General features: G+C 57.1%; 1 protein-coding gene across 3 annotated transcripts in view; it reads left to right on the top strand.

Annotated features, from left to right (window-relative positions):
- Nucleotides 1-11,162, top strand: part of UBE3B (ubiquitin protein ligase E3B) — a 42,731-nt gene extending 31,569 nt beyond the window's left edge. For 2 of the 3 annotated variants that reach the window (XM_075534077.1, XM_075534078.1), the window contains exons 19-26: nt 703-879; nt 997-1,107; nt 2,051-2,188; nt 2,440-2,505; nt 4,088-4,146; nt 6,899-7,081; nt 7,343-7,454; nt 7,767-8,749. In XM_075534077.1, the coding sequence (XP_075390192.1) occupies nt 703-879; nt 997-1,107; nt 2,051-2,188; nt 2,440-2,505; nt 4,088-4,146; nt 6,899-7,081; nt 7,343-7,454; nt 7,767-8,099 (1,179 nt within the window). In that variant the 3' untranslated portion in view covers nt 8,100-8,749. The other variant, XM_075534079.1, reaches the window with a different exon arrangement.
- Nucleotides 11,163-21,566: the final 10,404 nt, after the last annotated feature.

The raw sequence follows: 21,566 nt of genomic DNA, 5'->3' as shown, positions 1-21,566 counted from the left end.
ATCAAAAGAGAGGTGTCCCATCTTCCCCCTGCCTTGCTTGGAGCGCACTGGTCAGATGGAATCAGGAGGGGCAGAGCCTCCCTCCCCTTGTTTTCCATCCCATGCTCTGACCAGTAGAATGCAAGAGCCCGTGGCTTTTGCAAGATTTGGACACAAGGGGCAGCGGAGACTGGTGTGAGGCCCATTGGCCACAGGGCCCTTGTCTTGCGATTCCTGGGCTGTGGTTTGTCTGGGAAGCCGGCCCTTCCAATGGGCTTCCAGGTGCTAAAGCCCTGCAGGGAGAACCCACCTCTCAGGCCAGGCTGCATTTGGACTAGAACCCCTGTCCCAGAACCAGAAGAACCTTAGAGACACTCTGGGCCAACTGACTTCTCACCCTGCCGGAGGCAGAACCAAGGCCACAAAGGGTCACTTCTCAGCTTCAGCAACAGAGTGGGCTGGGCGCTAGGCGCCTATCCTGGGGCCAGTGTGTTTGCTGCCAGCATGTCTTCCGTCCCCACCTTGCTGCATGTCCTGATCCCGAGGGAAGCTTCCCTCTGCCAGAGAGCTGGAAAGTCAGACCCCCAAGATGCATCCCTTTTTGCAGCAGGCTGTGGCCGGGAAGCAGGCGAGAGCTGGTCTCCCTGGGCCCCGAGCTGGGGGGGGGGGTCATGGGTGGCACGGAGGGCCTCAGGTTCCTAAGGGGCGGCCCGCACTCGGCAGGACGGCTACGAGCAGCTCCGGCAGCTGTCCCAGCACGCCATGAAGGGCGTGATCCGCGTGAAGTTTGTCAACGACCTTGGGGTGGACGAGGCCGGGATCGACCAGGACGGCGTCTTCAAGGAGTTCCTGGAGGAGATCATCAAGAGAGTGTTCGACCCGGCACTCAACCTGTTCAAGGTGCCCTGGGGCAGGGGGTGGGGGGGACACCCACAGAAGTTACCCAGCGTGCTGGGCTGGGCTGGCACGTCCCAGGCAGGTCACTCTGCTTCCTGACCTCGCCCTCTTGTCTCGCAGACCACCAGTGGGGACGAGAGGCTGTACCCTTCTCCCACCTCCTCCATCCACGAGGACTACTTGCAGCTCTTTGAGTTTGTGGGGAAGATGCTGGGGAAGGCGGTGTATGAGGTAGGCCCAGGAAGGAACCTGGAAGGAGAGCGTGCAGGAAAAGGCTGCAGGGACCCGGGCCAGGCACTCGGGCGCCTTGCGGAGACAGCAGGGCCCATGCTGGTGGCGTGCTCACACGTTGGGCCACTGACCACACAAGGTCAGCAGTGTGGAACTCCCCGTGGCTCCGTAGGAAACAGAGGAGGCTCTCTGCTCCCGTCAAGCGTTCTGCTCTGGGGGAGCCACAGGCGCAGTTCTACCCTGTGCTGCTGGGCCCCTAGGAGTCTGGAAAGGCAGTTCTACTTTGCCCTGTGGGGTTCTGGAGAGTTAGAAGGGGCCTGATGTTGGGGGCCCTTGCAGAGACGCCCTGGGAGGCACAAGCAAGCCAGCGCTTGACTACCACCCAGAGAAGAAAGGCCTGCCCTCTGCTCCACTCCCCTGGCCCCCAGGACGCGCAGTCTCTCCTGCCCACCCAGCTTGCCTCTGCTCCACTCTCTGTGTAAAGTGGGACTGAGGGCACTCCCTGGCCTCTTCATCGACTCCCCCAGCCCCGCTTCAGACTGCCCTGTGGCCAGAAAGACCTGCAAAGTGCCTGTGGCCTGCCCTGGTAGACCTGCCTCAGCTGTCTGGTTCTGGAAGCTTCCCCACCTCTTCTGCTCCTCCACCCCCGCCTCTCTCGGTGCTGAGAGCCTGGTCACACTCTGTGTTCATACCTCCCATTCAAGGCTCAGTCCCCACAGGGCCACTGGGCCTGGCAGTCAGCCCTGCACCCAGCCCACTCTGCCATCACATCCCACAAGGCCCTGGTCCTGCTAGTTAGTGATGGGGACGACCCTTACTGAAAACGTGGATGCGTCCTGGCCCTGTCACGAGCCACCCAGGGCCCCCAGGGCCACCCCAGTCAGGTCATAGAGCCAGCGCCCACTCTGGCTGGCCAATCTCAGGGCCGTCTCCCCCCACACAGGGCATCGTGGTGGACGTGCCCTTCGCCTCCTTCTTCCTGAGCCAGCTGCTCGGCCACCACCATAGCGTCTTCTATAGCTCCGTGGACGAGCTGCCTTCTCTGGACTCAGAGTTCTATAAGAACCTCACCTCCATCAAGGTCAGTGTGGAAGGGGGATCAGTGGGAACTCACAGCCTTGTCCTGTGGGCTCATAAAATGCACATCCTGCCCTCCCGCCTGTGGTGGCGAGGCCACGGCCTCTTGGTGCAGACTCACACGGTCCCCCTTCCACAAGGGCATGGGGGCCTTGGCCTTTGCTTCAAGCTGTCATTTGGCCAAAGGCAGGCCTCTCGGGAGCGAGGGGCCCACTTCTCCTCGGCCTCAACCCACCCCCTTCTCTGTTGTGTTAGCGCTACGATGGGGACATCGCTGACCTGGGCCTGACGCTGTCATACGATGAGGACGTCATGGGTCAGGTAGGCAGGCCTCCAGCCAAGGCATCCCTCCCCTCCTCTCCTCTGGGCCTGGAGAGCTGCCCTGCCTGGTGGCCTCCTCAGGAGACCCCGACACAGGCTGCGCCTCCCCTCTTGGGACCCTCCCAGCTCAGCCGGAGCGCCCTCCAGAGACCCCGCACTGCTTATAGGATCCTTCCCGAGGGAAGCCCTGCTTCCCTGTGGTCACCATGGGGAGCACTGGAGGGGGATGGTGTCACGAGTGGGGAGACGCCTCCCACAGAACACTGCCCTGGGTCACGCGGGGCCCAGAGCAGGGCGGGCAGAGAAGAGGCCTGGGAGCAGGGCCACAGGGCTTCCTGCTGCTGTGCCCTTCCCTCTGTGTGCCGTGCCCTCACGTCGCATCCGGTAGACGGGTGTCTGTGTGAGCCCGTGTGGGCCTCAAGCCACACGCCTGGCAGTGCCTGTGTCACCACAGCGGGGTCACTTGGGCTCCCTGAGCCACGTGGTCCAGAGCTGGACCCCTGGCGGGATTGGGGAGCCCACAGGCCTTGTCCTCCTCCTGAGGGGCCAGAGCAGCAGGAGCCCCTGCTGGGGGAGGACAGGGCTGTGAGACTCGGGGCGCGAAGCCCTGGCTGAGCCTTGTCACCGCAGACCTCCTCGGCCTTCACAGAGATAGAGCGGGGTCATCACCTCGCTGGGGCCTTCTCTGATGAGCAGCGGACCCCAGGTGTCCCCCGAACCATCTTGTGGGGGTGCAGGGGGCTTCCTCAGCCCTTCCAGCTGGAAAACCCTCCGGCTGCACTTTTCCTTCCTGGATCTTTATGGTTATGGCTAGAACGTGTGTTAAAATTAGCTTTTAAAGCACGTGACTATTGATAGAGAAACACTAGGCTTTCCACTCCCGTAAACAGTGACAGTCTGGGGCCCCCGGGGGTCAGCATTGTCTCGATGGCAGCGAGTTTCTATTGATAGACTGATCTATGGTGGTAGCTAACACTTACCGAGCACGTCATTGTCCGCTGCTGCTACGCTGAAGGCTTGGCACGTGCCAGCGTTTTCCCTTTTTCTTTTCTCGCGGTCCATTGCCATTTCAACATCCCCTTTGATGGTGGGGTCAAGCCCACCGCATCCCGTTGGTGCACAGATTCTTGAACGTGACAGGAGCAGTTGACACAAACATCCAAAAGAACAGTCAGCCCCCAGAGCATAGAGGTGGAATGAAAACACCCCCTTGTGGTGTCAGTGCCCAGAGAGTGCCCCCGGCTGACGCGTGGTCTACGTCCTTCTAGACGTTTCCGCGGGGCATGTATATAATTCCACCTCTCCCCCACCAAGAAATGCGGCTGCCCTGCCATCTGTGTTAAGGGCCTGGCACAGTTCCTTCCTCAGCAGGCACGTCCCCCATCGGGTTGTCTGAGCCAGGCTCACCTAAGGGGACACCTGCACCACTGATGAGGAGAGGTCCCCAAGTGGACCGTAGAGCCTGGCTTGTTGTGGGGAACAGTGATTCCTAGCACATATGTCTGAGTCCTGCTGAGACCGTGGGCGTCTGTGCGGCCCCACCCGGTCCCCTCCAGTGACCACTGCCCGTCTTCTCCCCCAGCTGGTTTGCCACGAGCTGATCCCCGGAGGCAAGACCATCCCGGTCACAAATGAAAACAAGTGAGTATCCCAAGTGGCCCTGCAGCGACTCCGTCCAGGCCTGTGGGGCCACACGTGGAGCTTTCATTACAACGGATGGGAGTGGAAAGGGACCGTCCGTGTCACCGTGACATTGCCTAGTCACCGCGGAAATCGCATTCAATCCCATTTACTATTAGCAGTTGAGCTGCCAAGGTCAGAGGTGCCCAGGCTCCTAGAGCAGGAGGCTTTTAATGAGGGCTCCCGGTGGGGCCAGGTAGCCAGGCCGGTGGGGCTCACAGGTCGGGAGGGCAGGCGGCCGTGGCACTGGACAAGGCCCTGCTCCTGAGAAGAACTCGGTGGCGACTGCTGGTGCGGCTAACCAGGGGAATGGAGGAGGCGGAGGCCGGCAGCTGTCACTAGGAACCTATTATAGATGTCACTCCGTTTGGTCTCTGAGTCCAAGCCCTCTAGTGTATTCTCCCTCTTCCCCCCCCCCCAATTGCTGAATCAGAGCAGCAGAGCCTGGTAGGAGGGGCAGGGGCTGCCCCTCCATCACCCTGTCAGTCTTGCTACCAGGTTCCGCCAAGCGCTCGAACTGTTTATCTGAGCGTCAAGGGAGCGCTCGGCCCCTCCTGGGGAGTCGTTGGGATCAGCTGCCAGTCACAGCCCCACAGTTCCCAGGCACTGCTGTGCCCTCGGCCTGGGGTCAGCCGACGTGCACTGGGGAGGCCATCAGGAGAACGGACTGCTTCGGGATTAAGATAAACCAACTATGCCCCTTTGGCCACGGTGCTAGGGAAAAGCCAGGAGCAGAGAGCTCAGAGGAGACGGGAGGCAGGGAGCAGGGGTGGGTTCCGGGCCTGCCTGTGGGGTAGCCTGCAGATGGCCCCCAGTCAGGCTCATGCTGAGGGGTTGTACGGAGAGAGAGCACCTTCCGTGACAGGCTGATCCCTGCTCCTCTAACTGACCCTGAGTCTGACAACATCACCTGTTAGGTGACACGTTACAGACCCCTCCCACCCCGGAGACCATGTGCCACCAGGCATCCTGGCCAGGCGGGTGGTAGGAGCTGTGTTCACGGAGTGGGCCGCTTGCCCTGCCTTGACACCACCACCTCTGTGGAAATGCTTCACAAAGGCTCCTGCGCTCTTAGCATAAGCCAGCAGGGTGATGGCAGGAGCCCTGGACGGTGGCCGGCACAGTGGGTGACACGGCGGGCTGCTAACCTCAAGGTCAGCAGTTTGAACCCACCAGCCGCTCCTCGGGAGCAAGGCGAGGCTTTCTGCTTCCAGGAAGACTGGCAGCCTCAGTAGCCCCCAGGGGGAAGTTCTACTCTGTCCTGTAGGGCTGCCGTGAGCCGAGGTTGACTCGATGGAGGGAGGGAGGTGGGTCCTTGTACATCCATCACAGCAGTTCTGCTGACTGATTTCACGGGCTTGGTGACCTGAGTTCTCCCTCCTGGGTGATACCTGACCTCGTGCTTCTTAAGTGGTGGGGGGGGGGGTGGAGGGTGCTCTCCCAGACTTGTCACCTTGCAATAACTAGAAAGTGTCTGTTACCTGCTGCACAGGGTGCAGGGCAGCAATGGAAATACTCACATTCATGGGCTGCAGATGTGCTTCTGGATCCCAAAGGGAAAAGCAGGGTACTGCCAAGGCCCGCCACCTAGGTCTAAGCCTATGGGACAGAACTGATGGATTGGGCTCAGCCAATTTGGAGGTCTGTGAGAATCGTCCCTGGCTGAGCTCAAGGTTTGCTTCTGAGCTGTGGGGTCACTAAGAGGGCAGTGATGCTGGCAGGAAGACCCCAGGGGCGTGGTTGGCCTGTGTCATTAGACGTGAAGGCCCGGCCACTGGGGTCAGGACAACAGGCCCAGAGACCTTGGCGGCCACTTGCTCTGACATCTCGTGGAGCTTACCTGTAACGCACCTGCCTCTGTCCAGATTGCCTTTGCATAGCTGTAGGCCAGAGGCCCCCAAACTTGTTTGACCCACTGCCCTCGTTTGAGGAGAAAGAAAGTATATATATTCATCGCTCCCTTTGGCCATGAAAAACCTGGCGGGAGATTTGAACAGACCATTCACCAAAGAATATTCATAGGGCCACCAAGCAGGGAAAAGATGCGATCAGTAGCCATCCAAAACCAAGCCAAGCCTGTTTCTATGCAGTAGTTCCGGCTCCAAGAGACCCTGCCCCGTTCCCCCCCTCCCCCCGCAAAGGCCAAAGCCACTGCCTTCAGGTTGATTCCAACTCACAGTGAGTCCATGTGGGGTTTCCAAGGCTGGAGACAGACCCTCAGTTCCTACTGCCCCCTTTCAGAAGGAAGATTTCTCAGTGTTGCTGGCTGGCCCTGAGACACGTTTGTGCTCTAGCTGACCACCTGAGATAACAGTGTAAGAATCTGCTTCTGCACCAATCCGCCCACTGCTCCGAGCCCTCCACCAGGGGCGCTGTCGCCCACTCTGGAAACCCCGCGTGAACTGTGAGCCAGACTGGCCAGGAGTGGATGGAAGCTTCAGCAGGAGACCCCCTTTTCTCTTTTGGAAAGCGGACTGGAAGACTAAGCGGGGCCTGAGTGGGTCTGTGTGGAACGGAACGCCGGCCTGAGCCCCCATGAAAGCCACTCTCTTCCCCAGAGCCTGACTGTGTTCTCGTGCCCTGGGAGGCAGAGCACAGAGTGTGGTTCCAGGACACTGCCCCTGTCGTCACCGTCGTGCTGGGGGGAAGCACAGGGGCTCTGTGTGTCACCTGCAGCCGTTCAGCCCCGGTCTCCCTGCCGCCCTGCCCGCAGGATCAGCTACATCCACCTGATGGCGCACTTTCGCATGCACACGCAAATCAAGAGCCAGACAGCCGCCCTCATCAGTGGCTTCCGCTCCATCATCAAACCCGAGTGGATCCGCATGTTCTCCACGCCCGAGCTGCAGCGCCTCATCTCTGGTGACAACGCAGAGATTGACCTGGAGGATTTAAAGTGAGGGGTGGCTGGGGGGCGGGGGCAGGGCTCCTGGGGCCTCCCAGAGAGCGAGATGCTTGCCTGACGGGTTCCTCTGGCAGCGACCCGTGGGTGTGCACACACTCCCGTGCCCCGCAGAGGCATTGCTTGGGGGGGAGTCCGGCCCCTGGACTGAGCGTGGGAGCAGGCTGTGGGGTCTCAGCTGCTGTGGGCAGTGGGGGCTGCCTTCTGCTCCACACCCACGTCCACGGGGTGATCGCGGGCCTGGCATGTTCGCAGAAAGCACACGGTGTACTACGGCGGCTTTCACGGCAGCCACAGGGTCATCATTTGGCTGTGGGACATTCTGGCCTCCGACTTCACGCCTGACGAGCGAGCCATGTTTCTGAAGGTATCCTCCCCTCTCCTTGTGCCAGCCTGTGTTCACACGTGCAGAGAGGCGCCCTGATGCGGCAGTCTGCACCAGAAGCCAGTCCAGCCCTTGGGAGGCCCTCCTATATCATCAGCATGTCCTCTCCCCAGAGGCAGGCCCTCAGCTAGGATGGGCTGGAACCAGCCTGCAGCACCCCCCTCGCTTCAGATACAGGGTCCCCTGGGCAAGCAGGTGGGGGAAAGGGTGGGTGGGTGCTGGCCTGGCCTACAGCTCTCTTTTCTTCTTTGCCTCTTGTTAAGAGACGCAAACACTGTACCTACTGCTTTACAGCCAAGCAGACGCGTCAGCCACCTCTCTCATCCTGCCGCGTCGCATTTCAGACCAGCGTCACTCCTGCATTGTGTCCCGGCATTCACAACACACACACCTCCCAGCAGAGCAGAGCCAGCGGATGGGTCTGCCAAGTCAGGGTTCACGTCTGCCAGCTCAGTGGCAGGCACAACCCACTTCTATGCCGCCATCAGCAGCTGCATTCAGGTCCCAGCCAGCAGCCCCATGGTGCTGATTGGTAGTGATGTCAGCAAACCACTGTCTGTACGCCTGGTGTGTGTGAGTGTAGGTCTTTGTTCAAGCGGAATCTTCTGCTCCCTGATAGTTTATTGAACAAGGAGCCCTGGTGGCGTAGTGGTTACAAGGTCAGCAGTTTGAAACTCCCAGCCACTCTGGGAGAGAGATGATACAGAGGCAGCTCTACCCTGACCTGTAGTGGCACTGTGAGTTGGCATCGATTCAGTAGCAATGAGGTGTTGTTTTTTTTCTAAGTGAACAGGATGTTGTAAACATCTTGCCAACTATCAGTGCCTTCAACCGTTGCCCCATGGGCATCTGGGATTCTGGAACCTGGGTCCCTGTGAACTCAGTGGCGGCAGCGTGGGCACTGTGCTGCCAGATGAAACGGCAGTGGGTATCCTGTTGCGGCTGGTTCGTAACCCTGAGAGGCCCTCTCTAGTGGCCACCAGCTGCTTTTCAGCCCTGGGCTCCGTGGGTCAGTCAGCTGAGCGGGTGCTCTTGACTCTGAGGAAAGAGCACCAGGGACTTCACAGCGTCCCTGGCTGGGAGTCTGGGCTCTGGCTAGTGTCCCAGGCTTTCTGGTGCCCACACATAGCTGCTCCTGTCTGTTGATGAGGATTCCTGTGTCTGGGTCCCAAGGGCAGCCCCCCCCTGAGGAAAGATGGGGGCTCCATCCGTCACCCTGCTCCACCCGCCCCTCCGTGGCAAGTGGGAGAGCGGCTCTGTCCCCGCTGACCCCGCCCTGTGTTACAGTTTGTCACCAGCTGCTCCAGGCCCCCCCTGTTGGGATTCGCCTACCTCAAGCCTCCCTTCTCCATCCGCTGTGTGGAGGTTTCTGATGATCAGGTACCGCCCTCCGCTGGGGAAGGAGTAGACCTCGCAGGCCGGGCCCCCTGTCGCCCCAGACGGAAGGGCAGGGGAACCGGCTGCCTACAGGGGGCCCCATAGATTCGGGAACTGCCTGGGGGGCAGCAGCTCAGGGAAGAGAGCCGAGGAGGAGGAGGAGGAGTTTCAGAAGCCGCGCTCCTTGGCCTGGGGCACCAGCTCTGAGAGAGAGCGGCGCACACGGGGCCTTGGGGCCTGGTTGGCACACTGGGCATCTGAGTCACTTGGTCCTCTGTCAAAGGAGAGCGGGCAGCTTAGGGCTGGCTCACTCGTGTACGGCGAGCCTGACCCGTCCTTGCCTTGGTCACCCGCCTTGGCCCCTCGCTGTGACGGGAGCCGGTCTTGAGTCCCCTCAGAGGGAGGTGCTGGCCAAGCGCACAGCTGCCCCGTGTGTCACACGCCCCTGGGATTAGCCTGTCGGTTCCCCTGTTCGGAGGGTGCACCTAGTACAGGATGTGGGGGGGGGGCCAGGAGAGGGCAGGAGGGGAGGTGGGGGTGCTTCTCTGTGCCCCCCTCTAGGGCCATCGCCCTCGAGCCCCTCGGGGTGCGAGGCCCTAGCCTGAGGCTGCCTGGGGCTGCCTCCCAGACCCCAACCCGGGCTGCGTGCTTGCAGGACACCGGGGACACCCTGGGCAGCGTCCTGCGGGGCTTCTTCACCATCCGCAAGCGCGAGCCGGGCGGCCGCCTGCCCACCTCGTCCACCTGCTTCAACCTGCTCAAGCTGCCCAACTACAGCAAGAAGAGCGTGCTGCGGGAGAAGCTGCGCTACGCCATCAGCATGAACACGGGCTTCGAGCTCTCCTAGCCCCGCCCACGGGCCCCGCCCAGGGAGGGGCGGGAATAAATGTCCAGGCTCCGCCCATCGGGGGGCCCTTTCTTCCCGCCTTCACGGGGCCTGGTCAACCCCAGAGCAGAGCCGCTGCCCCTTCCTTCGGTTGGTTTGGCGCCTGTGGCGAGTGGCTTTCCCCCTTAACTCGGCGAGGGGGCTGCGCGCGTGCGCACAAGGCCCGGGACCCCCAGGCCTCCCGAGCGCGGGGTGTGGGCCAGGGCCACGGGCTGCACAGAGCCTGCGGCGCGGAGGATGCGCGGTCCGCTTCTGGAAACTTCTCTCAGGTCAGGCCTCGCCCAGCTCTATGCACAGACTGTCTCCGCCCCGCCCACCCGCCGCTGCCACGCCCCTCCAGCTCAGGCCCCGCCTCTCGTGGGGTCCCCAGGGGGAACTGACTGTTAGTCTGCGGGGTCCCCAGGGGGAGGCATCTGTCCACTCGAGGAGCAAACAGACACTACCCTGAGCTGTGCCCCCTCAGCAGTGGCCTCACCCTGCAGATGGCACAATCCCAGGGGACCTGGGCCTGCCCCCTCCTCCCCCCAGCACAGGGAGACCCAGAGTCCTTTGCACTGAGTCAGGCCCATAAGGTGAGGCCCAGGAAACTCATCACCCTCCGGGCTGGTTTTCCTTTTCCACTTGGTTTGCGCTTCCAGCTCACTGCTTCCCTGGATGCCAGATCGCAGCCCTAGATGCAGGGGCTCCGGCACAAGCCCTGCCAGGGTCAGCACTGGCAGTCGCCCGTCCTCTCCCTCCCTGGCATGCATCTGGTGGGTGGCCGGCCCAGCGCTCCTTTCTGCTGCTGGGCAGTGGAGCGGGTGAGGAGCGTAGCTTCCTTTCAAAGCAGCAGCACCTGCCAGCAAGAGCATTCATGGGACACGGAATCGGGCAACCCCAGGTTCCACATACGGAACCTTCTTCAGAGATTGTCTGATGCTGGTGCCCCACGGGGCCTGGCGCAGCTACAGCACCTGGCCAGACACAGGGACAGGGTGTGCCGTGTTTGCAGGTGGAAAGCTGGTGTGCTTCACGATGATTTACGCTTTGTGGGTAAGCCCTGACCCTGTGAACTTACCTCTCACTGTAAACGCTCGATTCCCGCAAAGATGTGTGCGCAAGGCATGGTCAGCCTGACAAGAAAGGAACCTGCTCCTGTCTGGAGCCGTGGAGACTGGAGATTGGGGTTCACGGTGGCCACCATTAGCTCCTTTCTTGGTGAGGAGGGACAGTGTATCATTTCATTCAACTTCTTCATCACCTGAAAATCTTGCACTACCGAAAACACTGATGTGTACTTTTATAGCTGATGTTGGAACTGTGAGGATTATGTATCTCTCCGACACCCGGAAGGCTCTGGAAAGTTGTGCATTGTTGTTTCCTAGCTAACGTACGGGTTGAAGCAGGATCAAACGCTTTATTAAATGTATTAAATTTTTACGACAGCACACAGCGGCTGTGTTCTGCTTTTTGTGCCAGAATGGACCTTTTCCCCAAAGGCCATATGCCGGGTGGGGGTGGGTGCAGAGCTGGCTTCCAGGGGTTGAGAAGACGCTGGAGGTGTGAGAGCATGCGGCAGTGGCAGACACCCGTCATCACCCCCAGGGAGTCTCTATCTCTACTGTGTGCCTGGCCGGTCCTCCAGAGGTTGGCTGTGTGGGTGTGCACCCCCACCCCAGCACCACGGAAGAAAGGCCATGGGGGATCTGCCTCCAGAGAGATTCCCAAACCCCCAAAGCTCACAGCCATCAAGTCGGTTCCACCTCATAGTGGACCGTATGGGACATGGCAGAACTGCTCCTGTGGGTTCCCGAGATGAGATTGTTACAGGGACAGACAGCCTCGTCTTTCTCCCTTGGATCAGTGGGTGGGTGGGTTTGAACTTCTGGCCTTTGCACTTAGCAGCCCAGTGCTTAAATCACTGCAGCACCAGGCTCCCCCATCAAGACCGCAGCCTGGAAAACCTCGGGAGCCATTCTGCTCTATAACCGGGAGAGGGGGGCGCCATGAGTCACTGCCGCAGTCCAGCTGCAGCAAGGTCCAGGGGTCCCTCAAGGTGGGTCACGGCGTTGGCGAGTGGGAGACAGAAACCACACGACTCCAAAGTTGCAGGTGACTTTTCCAATTTTATTCATGCAACGCTTCAACTTATATATTCTTTTTCTTGGCTTAAAGCTTATGGCCTGAGGTCATACATCAGGAAATTCTCAGGCCATAAGACCGGAACAAGTTACATAAATCACATCATGATTCTTGGTTAAAAATTAGTACATCCCCCCCCCCAACTACCATGATCCAAATTCTACCTTGCAAGTCTGGCTAGACCAGAGGATGTACACTGGTACAGATAGGAGCTGGAGGCACAGGAAATCCAGGGCGGATGATCCCTTCAGGAGTGTGAGGGGCAATACTAGGAGGGTAGAGGGTGAGTAGGTTGGAAAGAGAGAACTGATTACAACGATCTACATGTGACCTCCTCCCTGGGGGATGAACAACAGAAAAAGGGGTGAAGGGAGATGCCAGACAGGGCAAGATATGACAAAATAATTTATAAAATATCGAGGGCTCATGGGGGAGGGGGGGAAAGAGGACCTGATGCAAAGGGCTTAAGTGGAGAGCAAATTATTTGAAAATGATTAGGGTAAAGAATGTACAGATGTGCTTTATACAATTGATGTATGTATATGTATGGGTTGTGATAAGAGTTGTATGAGCCCCTAATAAAATGTTAAAAAAATTAGTACATCTTGAAACTAAAATTGTCTCAACTACAAGGGTGATAGACATAAACCTTCCAACAATAACTGAGCACACTTCATCCAACGCATTGTTCTAACTATGAAATCAATAAAGCATTAATACACTTCATTATCAATCACAAAAATTACTTGAGAGGCTTTGGCTGTTCTTTCTGTTCCTTCTTAAGCTGTTCCTCTAGGGCTTTCATTTCTTGTTCTTACTTTTCCACTAAGTTCCCATAAATTAAACTCCCAAAAGTCTTTCTGTACCAAGGTGTGAGTTGCCTCACAATAGGTAGCTTTGCTTCAGTGGACTTCAGACATCATGGAGGTCCTCCTCTTGCTAACCGTTCCATAAAACTTAAACTACTAAAAGGAACTTGTACACCTTTGTTAACTTTTCTTATGCCATTTTCATTGTAAGCCCCTGTATAAGGTAAATCAGGGCCAGGAACTCTATTTCTCTTTGGGTTATTTCCTGGAGGGGGGATACCATATTCTACCCCCTATGTGGTAACCAAAATAAGGAGGGGGGAAAGAAGAGGCTGATAAACTTTTTTAGAGTCTTACACAAAAGCTTCCAAACGAGCCTCTGAGATTTCCGTGGGTTTCGGTTGCAATAGCTCACCCTGCTCAAGATCTAACATAAATTCCTGGCTTCCGGTTTCTAGTTTTATTATACAATACACTTTGCACGCAGTCAGGACATGGATCTTTCAAAGCCATAGGAAGGGGAGTAACCTCAACTTCTGGGGACTATTCCTCAGTTGACATCGGTTGTTTCCTAAAAGGGGAAGTGATCAAGATGATCAAGAACCAGAGAGCAGCTACAATGATCAATAATGTTATCAAGCCAATTCCAAAGGGTTCACGGGAGAGACCTCCTTGGTGGAGCCTTCTTTGACTGCTCCTCCTCCATGCACTGACTTTGTCAAGGCCCATGGTTGGAAGTGGGCTCGGCAAGTCACAGCACGACTCCCCCCACCCCCACCTGAGTTAACAGCTGTCGGTCACGTATGCTATTTGCCAGCAGTGTTGTTTGAAGAGATAAGGCACTGGCTCTAAAGTTGAGGCCAGCTTCTATACGTGCCAGCTGACCCCAGTGCCCTCTCCCATGTCCCAAGGTGGCAAGCAGCCTCCAGAGGGCCCAAGAGCCCGACTTGGATCCTTTTATGAATGGCCGTTGTGCCACCTTTCCGTCACACTCTTCTGGTGAAAAAGAACTGCAGTTTCCTCCTGGGACAGGTTCACCTTTCCAGGTTCCGGCTTTGGCGTGTTGTACCGTTACCTTGCAGCCCGTTTCTGAGTGCCTGAATGTTTATGGCTGGTCTGAGGATACATCCATCCACCTCAGGTTTTTCTGACAGCCTAAGGCAAGGGCTCACTGAAAAATCCTCCGTTCCTGTCCCCACGCTAGTATACGGCAAGTCTCAATACCTACCCGTTTTTTCTCCAGGTGCCCCTTCAATAAGGAGTCAGCATCCCAGTACTCATCACAGCCCCTGGGCCAGGGACACCTGCGGCTCCCAGCGTGACCCTTGACCTGCTGCAATGGAAGTGGAAAGGAGATCTTGAGCTGCAGCCTGTCAGCTCCAAAGGAGAATTGTGCCCCACGTGGGGTGTGTCTAAGGCAGCCTTAATACAGGAGGGCTGAGATGGCCACAAACCTGCGTGTGAGTCTCCTACAAATGCAACCACTCCCCCTCCAAGAAATGCTGGTTCTGGAGACCTCCCTGCAAGGGAGGCTTGTCTTTATGTGCAAATCCAGACAGAACCTCTGACCACAGCAAAGGCCATGTCCCGCCTGCTGGTGTGCGGTCCATGTTCCCATGTGGCTTCACAGGTCAGAATGGCTTCTCTCTGCCGGGCGTCAAGGAGTGAACCCAGGGCTGTCTCAGGAAGGTGTCCAGCTGGAGAACCCAGAGACTCGGTGCACGCCCCTCCACCCCCAAGAGTACGTGGGCCCCCGCCAGCAGAGAAAGGGAAGCTGGGTGTTTGTGGGAGACAGACGGATGGTGCGGGGAGAAATCACACTGACTTTCACCTGAGCTCTGCGTGCCTTGACGTACCATGTAATTACGGATGCTGAATTACGGCATCGAGCGCATCAGGAGGGACTAATTCATCAATCAGATTTATAAGTCTTTGGTTCTCCGGGATCTGTGACCATGATCTGTCCCCTCAAAACTACTGAGAAGAAATCCCTGTCTTCCTGTTTATTCTCTCAAGAGGCGGGTGGGATTGGGGCGGGGGGGTTGCAGGACTGGGAGAGCTGTCCTTAGGGACAGTCTGACCACACTCTTGGGCCCCTCCCTGTCCCTGCCTCTTCAGGATCTGTGGGAGCTTTGCCTCAGGCATTCAGAAATAATCAAACTCGGCACTTGTACTGTTTGCCTCCAGGGTCATGGTAGAAGTTACTAATGGGGTTTACTGCACGGCCTGCTGGGTCTCAACCCAGCCTCAGCTCCACACCCCTCCAGGCAACTCCTGCCAGTCACCTGGGTTGAGGTCGCTTTCCTGTCCCTGGGGTAAACACACACACTCCCACCCCACTGCAGCCAAAGCCGTTGAGTCTAGACATCCAGAAACCATGAAACATGTTCCTTCCAGCAGAGACAGAGGTGGTGGCTGAATGGGGACTCTTGACATGAGGAGGGCAGAATGGTGACCATGGATGGCCCCATTGAAGTGTTGCCTGGGGGGCAGATCCAGCTTTTCTCCAAATGACCGACGGTGTTGGCACCCGCTGCCTCGTCCCCCGGTCCAGGGTTTGAGGGCAGACAGACACCGCTGCATCACCTGACAGTCTCATGTGAAATATTTCATTCGATTCATTAAGAGAGCACCCTGTTGTAGAACATTTGTTTTCCATTTTTCACCGTAATGAAAAACAGCCCGGAAACCTCCATCTAGTCTCCGTCTCCTTTGAAGGAATCCCGAGACGTGACATTTCTGGTCATGGCTAACAAGCCCAACACGTAACCCACTTTGCCACCAGGGCTCCTGTGTGTGCCTGACTCCAAATAAGAAACGCACCGTAGGTTACATGCTGGGCTATTGACCGAGAGGCCGGCAGTTTGAACCTACAAGCCACTCCATGGGAGAACGACGAGACTCTATACCCATAAAGATTTACAGTTTCAGAAACACACAAGGGTAGCCCTACACTGCCCTAAGGGTTGCCATGAGTCGGAATTGACTCGATGGCAGTGAGCTTGGTTTGGGGAGGGACATACAATCCCCCGGCGGCTCAAACAGGTTGCAGACACTACTAACCCAAAGGTTGGCGGTTCAAACCCATCCTCTCGAGGGCAACAGGCTTTTTTGGTTTAAGGTGCGGCACAAACAGTTCAGCCCTCGGCGACTCGCCAGAAGGTCGGTGGTTCTACGCCACCCCGCAGCTCCTTGGAGGACGGGCCTGGCAATCGACTTCCGGAAGGTCACGCCTTGAAGAGCCTGTGGCGCCACGCTACTGAGCACAGCTGGGGTCGCGGGGGTGGGACTCTTAATGAATAGCCACAGCACCAGTGGGGCGTCCACGCAGCTACCGGCCCGGGTGCTGCCAGCTCCCTTCTGCTCAGATCACGGCGCCAACGACGACAGGAGCGAAGTCCTGTGGGGCCCACTTCCCAGAGGGTCTGCATCTGGGGACCAGGCTGGGTCGGACCCCAACCAGGCCCCCAACCGCATGCTCTCCAGCCGCTCACACACATCAAGCAGTGCAGTTGAGTGATCGCGTCCCCGACTCGAGTCTACAGCTCCTGCAGCGTTAACAGATGCCCGCGCAGCCGAGGCAGTCAGGCGGCAAGAGGCTTGGGGGGCCCATCCGTCCCAGTCCTGACAGTGTGCCATCGAGGCGAAGCTATCAATCTTGTAAACAGGAATAAACAGCCCTTAGCACCACGGCTGCTGGACCCTTCCAAGGTGATCGTAAATAAGAAAGCGGCTCCCCGGCGTGGGACTTGGCCGCTGTGGATGCGCAGGGATGGGGCGGAAGAGCCCATCCCGGAGCTGAACGTGGGAGGTCACTGAGTAGGTGCCCAGGTCAGGTCCAGCGAGATCCCTTGATGACATCGACTCCTTCCATGCACCCCGGGCCACCTGAGCTGGCACCCGCTTCCCACCTGCCTCACAGAACCCTCTCCTCCTCCTCCTCCTCCTCCTTCTCCTCCTCCTCCTCCTCCTCCTCCTCTTCCTCCTCCTCCTCCTCCTCCTCATGTGCCAATGAATGACTGGCTGATCACATTGACCGCTGTCCCAAGGTGGCCGTCCCATGTGAACCAGAAGACTCCAGGGCCCTCCCCCTGGAGAGCGCCCCAGAGGCGTGGGCAGCGGAGTCACCGTGGAACAGAGAAGATGTTGAGGCAGGCAGGTCTCAGCTCAAGCCCTGACTGGCCTCATCCTCGCTGCATGATGTGACCCTGGCCAAGCACGTCTCCTTCTGTTTCCGTGTTCGCAGGCTTCGATGACTAGTGGCCATCGTCCCGTCTACTTGATAGGGTCATTAGACCAAAAGCCTAAACTCACCGCCATAGAGTCGATGAGGCGACCCTTAGAGGGCTGGTTAGAACTGACCCCTCGATTGAATGGAAGTAGAAACCCTCGTCTGGCTCCCACAGAGCAGCTGGTGGTTGTGAACTGCGGACACTGCAGCTAGCAACCCGACTTGTAACCACGACCCCACCAGGGCGCCTGTTAAATGGGGGGTAAAGGACGTGCAGAGATCTTAAGGCGCGCTCTTAGGGTGGGCCGTGATTGTACAAACAGGTGTGAAAAGCTCCGGACCACAACGAGGCCAAGCCAAAACGAACCCCCGGCCATCGGGGCATTCTCTGACTCCCCGGCATGCTTTGCCGGGCTTGCTCGGCCGTGATCGTTACAGAAGCAGACCTCCAGGCCTTTCTTCCGAGGCACTCCTGGGTGGGTCTGAACTTCCAGTCTGTAGGTTAACAGTTCCCTGTAACAGGTGGGTTGCCATGAATCAGAACCAACTGCACAAACAGGTGCTTCACCCAGGCCTGCGCTTTTTGGAAGGGAAAATGAAAGCCACCACCCAACACCCTGCCATCGAGTCGGTTCTGACTCAGAGCGACCCTATAGGACAGAGTCGGACTGCCCCTGCGGGTGTCCAAGGCTGTAATTCTTTATGGAAGTAGGAAGCCTCAGCTTTCTCCCATGGAGTGGCTGGTGGTTTCGAACTGCTGGCCTGGTGGCTAGCAGCCCAACGCATCACCGCTACGCCACCGGGGCTTCCTGAGCTTTGAAAGTGCTTTGAAAAGGACAAAACGATGTAAGTGCAACGAAAATCGCTACGTTTGTGTGAGCCGCTACCTGTGACGGGCCCAAAGGCTTGGAATTCAGCATTTTGATCCCTGTGGGAAAGATGAAGACAGGCTCAGAGTCGTTTAAAGTTTGCTCAGGATGACTCTGCTTGGAAGTGACTTAAGCTCAGATAATCATCACTACCATAAGTCAGCAACTGCGGAAACAGCAGCCAGTGTTGGCCAGGTGGGCATGCCGTGCCCTTTCAGTCGGTCGCTCACTTAACCTTCCCAGTCTAGTTGTGTTGGGTAAGTCTGCTGCCCAAGACCTACCGTTGAAAAGCAAGGATGTTCTTTTGAGGACAGGTGCGCTGACCCAAGCCGTGGTATTTTCAGGCACCTCCTAGGCCTAAGAAAGTTGGGACATTGACTAAGGAAGAGCAAAGGAAATCTGATGCGTTTGGTTGATGGTTTCTGGCGAAGAATAGTCCAAGTTCCACGGACTACCAAAAGAACAAACGGACCTATCTCGGAAGACGTCCAGCCAGAATGCTCCTTGGAGGCAAGGATGGAAAGACTGCATCCCACGTACTTTGGACATGCATGCTGTCAGGAGAGCCCAGCCCCCGGAGGAGGACATTGTGCTGGGGGAAGCGGAGAGCCATGGAAAAGAGGCAGACTCTCGCCAAGATGGACCGAAAAGGGATTCAGACACAAGAACAATCGTGAGGCTGGTTCAGGACCGGGCAGTGTTTCCTTCTGTTGGGCATAGGGTCACTGCGTTAGTTCAGGTGGACTAGAGAAACAAATCCAGAGACACTCATATATATGTAAGAGAGAACTTTATAGGGAGAATTCATTCACCAATAAAATATCCCAGTCCAATCCAGGTCAAGTCCATAAGTCCGATATTTGCCCATGAATTCTTCTTCAGACTCACGCAGCACTTGCAATGATGCCGAATGCAGGAAGATCACAGGCCAGTGGGTGGAAAGTCCCGTGGGTCCAATGGCAGTGGGCGCATCTCCAGGGCTCTGGCTCCATGTGACTTGTCCACAGGAAGGTGAAGCAGAGAATATGGCCCCCTCACTCAGGTAGGAAGACAGGAGTTCCCAGAATCCTCAGCAGAAGGCCACGCCCCCACTGAGGCATCATTGGCTAGGACCTGACTGCCGGTCTAGACTCCACCCCTTCGCTCAAGTTGACAGGAGTATATGTAACTGACCGCCACGGTCGCTACGAGTTGGAACCGACTGGAGGGCATCTAACAAAATAAACCCTCCCAAGGACCCTCTGAGGTGGTGTTTGTGCTGCCCCCATTTTACAGATGGTGATGCGGAGTCTGAGAACGCTGGGATGACTTGCCCGAAGCTGGCACGTGACAGCTGGTTTCAAAGCCCAGTCTCTTCAAGGCCCCAGGCCCCGCCACACCCTTGGCTGGCACTCACTGCCCTGCACAATCTTGTGGGCATCAGAGCCATCTCCCCAGCCTCCCAACCAGCCCCTGGAGTTTGCTCTCACACCTCAAGGTGGTGACTGCAGGGTCCCCCACCCCCACCTGAAGAGACTGCAGGATGAGGCCGCCACAAGAATTTGGACTTTTACCTCAAGCACCCACGGCGTTCAGCATCCTTCCAAAGACGGGAGTACGGCCTTAGAAGCGTCTGTTTCCAAAAGTGGGAGTGGGAGAACCCCAGGGGCATTCCTCAAGTTCCTAGGTCTCCCCGACCTTCCCCTCCCCCGCCCTCAATAGGCTCAAACGCTACTGCCCACAAGGGACCCCCAGAGAAGAAAAGCAATAGACCGAGGCACATTAAAATGACACCCCCAGTAGCCGACAGGGATGAATTTATTCCTCTTGCTAATCAAAGGACGACCCACTTGGGTCCAGTCCTGGCTGCCAGATTCCTGAGCCCCATCCTGTGGGGAGGGCCGAGCCACAAATCCTTCCCGGCCCTGATTTATGTAGCATTCATGCGGAATTTATTATACAAAGAATTTTATTCAATTACCCTCGAAATGCCTCTGGATTCTTAAAGGTTTGGCCGTGAGGGCTGGGACGGGGTGCTCATAAAACCGGATGGGCTGTCGGAAGGAGATGCCGGGGAGGGGGCGAGGGTGACATTGCGGCTGACGGGGGACTCGGAACCGCGGACATTTGTCATTGGGATGTGTTACAAGTTCGGGCTGCGAAAATTACTCAGTGAAAAATGCACATTAACAATAGCCATGAAATATCAGTTCGGGGAAAGGAAGATGAGAAATGAGGCAGGGAGGCGCAGCCAGGCTGTGATGGAAATGACTGTCAAACAAGCAGGGGGCGGAGGCCGGGTCCTAGGCCCCCCATCCTGCTGGGGTACCTGGGCTCTCCCCTCTGAACCTCCGTTTCCTCACCGGCACTGTGAGGCTGACACAGGCTCGTGTCAGTGGCTTGGTGCCTGGGGCACAGCATGCTAGCGGTGTGGGCTTCCTCAAACAGGCTGGCCAACCGTCAGTGGTCCTTGGCCGGGTGCAACCAGCTAGGTGCTCAGCCACTAACTGGAGGGTGAGCTGTTCGAATCCAACCGGAGGCACCTCAGAAGACAATGCTGGTGATCTGCTTCTTAAAGGTCCCGACCTTGGAAACCCTGTGGTCACCACTGGATGGCTTCCACTTGATGGCAACTGACAGTCACAGCAGCTCAGCGCCGTGAGCTGCAGAGCAGGACCCGGGCAAGGGGAGGCAAGGGAGGGATTTTCCAGGGGACAAAATTTCAGGGCATGCCAAGACACCCATTAACCAACCTACTGTCAGGGGACCGATTCTGACTCGGTGATCTTCCAGTTAAGGGATTTTACTGCTGCATCCGTGTTTAAATCCTCATTATTGTGGCATAGACATATATATGTATATTTAAGGATAAGAAAGACCGGAGAATAGATGCATTTGAATTACAGTGCTGGCAAAAATATCGAAAGGACTATGGACTGCCAGAAGAACAAACAGATCTGTCTCGGAAGAAGTACAGCCGGAATGCAGGGGTTCTCAACATCCCTAACGCCGCGACCATTGACTACAGTGCCTCAGGTGGTGGCGACCCTCCCACCATAACATTATTTTCGTTGCTACTTCATCACTGTCACTTTGCTACTGTGATGAATCGGGCCACCCCAGTAAAAGGGTCCTTCAACCCCCCAAAGGGTCGTGCCCCACAGGTTGAAAACCGCTGCCTCAGAGGCCAGGATGGCAAGACTGCATCTCGGATACTTTGGATGTGTCACCAGAAGGGACCCGTCCCTGGAGAAGGGTGTCATGCCTGGTAAAGTGGAGGGGCAGACCCTCGACAAGATGGACGGACACAGTGGCCGTGACACGGGGCTCACCCATGGGACTGTGTGTGAGGCTGGCGCCTGGTCAGGCGGGGTTTCATTCAGTTGCACACAGGGTGGCTAAGAGTCGGAAGGGGCTTGAGCGCGCATTTAGAGCAACAACATAAACAACATGTGTGCCATTTCCATGCTTTTTAAGTGCAACTCAGTGAATTGGCTTTCACGCTCATAGGACCAGCACCATTTTCCAGCTCCTGATTTTCCCAGCATCCTCAACAGAAACTCAGTGTCCCCTACGATTACTGCCAAAACAACCCCCAAAGTATCCCTATGTGCAAGCATCACAGTGTTGATAGAAACAGAGTGCTGTGTTACCACCCTGCACTGCCATTGGGAGGGTTGGCAGTGTGGGGCTTGCTAGATCAATCTAAACCAAACTCGCTGCCTCGAGTCGATGCCAACTCATAGCGACCCAATAGGACAGAGCAGAACCGCCCCTGTGGGTTTCTGAGACTGTCACTCTCTATGGGAGTAGGAAGTCTCA

The sequence above is a fragment of the Tenrec ecaudatus genome, chromosome 16 (assembly GCF_050624435.1).
Source record: "Tenrec ecaudatus isolate mTenEca1 chromosome 16, mTenEca1.hap1, whole genome shotgun sequence".
Taxonomy (NCBI): Eukaryota; Metazoa; Chordata; class Mammalia; order Afrosoricida; family Tenrecidae; genus Tenrec; species Tenrec ecaudatus.
Note: the sequence above shows the minus strand (reverse complement) of the source record. Positions and strands in the feature narration are given on the sequence as shown.